The sequence below is a fragment of the Pinus tabuliformis genome, chromosome 3_2, assembly GCF_031772625.1.
Source record: "Pinus tabuliformis cultivar Carrire ecotype Pingquan chromosome 3_2, CPIR1, whole genome shotgun sequence".
Taxonomy (NCBI): domain Eukaryota; kingdom Viridiplantae; phylum Streptophyta; class Pinopsida; order Pinales; family Pinaceae; genus Pinus; species Pinus tabuliformis.
In genome coordinates, this window is record NC_142302.1 from 317,716,888 (window position 1) to 317,719,282 (window position 2,395).

At 43.2% G+C, this 2,395-nt stretch overlaps 1 protein-coding gene across 1 annotated transcript; it reads right to left on the reverse strand.

Moving 5' to 3' along the window:
• Positions 1–581: 581 nt before the first annotated feature.
• LOC149180801 (uncharacterized) lies at positions 582–2,179 on the reverse strand. Its single transcript, XM_089418225.1, has one exon. It carries the CDS (start codon positions 2,154–2,156, stop codon positions 1,767–1,769), a length of 390 nt encoding a protein of 129 aa, XP_089274351.1. The 5' UTR covers positions 2,157–2,179; the 3' UTR covers positions 582–1,766.
• Between the last annotated feature and the right edge of the window lie 216 nt (positions 2,180–2,395).

Here is a 2,395-nt window from a genome sequence, read left to right on the forward strand (position 1 = left end):
TGGTAAAGAGTCCATCAGATCATGTGGTACTAATTCCTCATTTTCTGGCTCCTTGTGTATCTGATTGTTTTCTGTGGGAATGGAGTGTTCCTGTCCCGTATCTTCCTCCTCGGCAGGATAATCATCAGGTTGAAATTGCCATCCATTGGGTTGTTTTCCTACTTTCTTCTTCTTGCACGTATCTTTCTTGGTTTTTGGGCAAGTGTTTTGAAGATGCCCTATTTATCAACAAATTCTGCATCTGAATGCAGTATTTTCATAATCTAGTATCTGTGTCCAGTATTTCTGTTTATACTTTAGCTGTATTTGGTCTGGTAGTCCTTTGCTGAGATCTACTTCCACACACATGCGTGCAAATGTCTAAATCCTTTCCTCCGTTATTTCTATGTCCATTTTGATGAAATGCCCAATGGTGTTGCCTATACTTGACAGGACTTGGGGGCTCCAGAAATGTAGAGGTAGGTTGTGAAGACGAACCCAAATCGGCATCCGAGATACAATCATTGTATTTGGATCAAATTCTAGGAACCATGGGTTGATGAAGAGTCCCGTGGATCCCATGAACCATGGTCCTTCGTTCATAATGATGTCCCTTTCCTTCGCTGTACGAAATTTAACAATGAAGAAACCTTTGGAACAGAGATGAATGTCACATTTACTGGTCCAGGTTCTGAAGACCCAAAGGAAAAGGTCCATTGGTTTGGGCCAGAAATAGTTGAATCTACAAATTAGTGCTTGTTTTTCAAATGTAGTGTAGTACTCATCTGTTTCTGGTATATCCATATTCACTTCTGGGGTGTAACTCAGTTGTTCTACAATGTATGAGCTGGTTGTTGTGCCAACTTGTTTTGTTGTTGTTGCAGCATATTTATTTCCTTCAAGAATGTCTTTGAAGGATAACCCTGAACTTTTTTGCTTTTGATGTATTTTTGGGATTTTTGCTGTGATGCTTCCTATACCGCTGCCTGAGGGCTTTGTTTTGCTATGATCTGCCACACCTCCCCTCAGCTGCAGGTTGAGAGTAATGGTAGAGTCAGGTAAGATTTTGTAATCCATAAGAGATTTATTGTCTTGGAGTACTCTGCCTCCAAAGATCAAAACCTGTGTTCTTGTAGGATAACCAGTATGCTGGAAGATGATGTTCTTCAGTAACAGAACTGATTTGGTTATTTGTACCCAAGCCAGATGTGTTCTCCCTGAAGGGGTTTTCATAAAAACTTGAAAGAGGAGAGGGTTTACCTGTTGGTCAGGTTCTGGTGCAGTCTGAGGGAGAGGGTCCAAAGTTGCCCAAATCTCCCCTTTGTCCTTGAAACCCCAAGTTACTGTTTGTAGATCTTCATTTGAGGTTGCGTATCTACCTATTTGTCGTGCTTCTTTCCTCCTACTGGTTTTCGCGAGCTCCTTTCTGCTGTCCCCCAAGCACGGGGGGAAAGGTCTATGTGGCTGTTGCCAATGGCGTAGTCTCCAGAAGCCTTAGCAAAAAATACCTGTTCGCCAACATACTGCTCCAAGTTGCAGACAATGGCTCCCTCCAGATTAGACCTCAAGGGCAACTTGTAACCCAAACACAGATTGGCCCTCATTCTGCGATAACCGAACTGTCCCAAGTACATGTCTTTGGTCACTACCAAGTGCTCCTTCTGGTGCTTGTAGCAGATTGGGAGCCAAAAGGTCACCTGGCAGAGAGGAGCGCCACTTCCAGGGTTTTGTATGGCGTCCTTGACAGAGCCCTTGAGATATCCATTGCACTTGCCGTAGTCAAGGTTCTAGAAACGTGCAGGTCCCTTCCTGTGATGGGTGTGGTATTTGTAAACAGAGCCTTCTCCCTTCCTCTGTGCACGTATAACGCGACCCAAGTTCTTCAAAGTCAGATTGGGATCATTCTTAGACTGAGGTGGGTGTTCCAGCCCCTTGCCAGTTTCAAATGGCTTATGCTCAAGTTCTTCGTCCATGTCTACCATTTTCCTCAGAACCCAAGGGTTTTCAGGCTGCACCACAGGTCCATTTGGTTCTATGTGCTGCTCTTCGGACGGTCTCATTTTCTCCACCTGCATGAAAGGAAAATTATCATGACCTCCAGCGCAAGTATATGCCCACCAGAGACCAAAGGTCTCTAAGCAAAGGACGCCATGGGAACCTGTCATTTGTCTGTTCATGGCGGCCGCACTTGTTCCTCCTTCATGTTCATACTCTTGTATATTTTTAATTCCTTGTTCACATTAGTTGTTTATGCTTGTGTGAGCACACTAGTATATTTATTTCCATATTGTTGTCTATAGTTTATATGGATATTTACATTTGTCGATTTTAAGTATGATTTATGAGCTTTATTTAACGCAGGGTAGTTTTTGCTTATGTGGTAATCTAATTGATAAGGTTGAGCAAAGCCCTAGGA

Bases quoted from the DNA above. Each gene is read 5' to 3' on its own strand.
- LOC149180801 (XM_089418225.1), bottom strand. From the start codon at position 2,156: ATGAACAGACAAATGACAGGTTCCCATGGCGTCCTTTGCTTAGAGACC.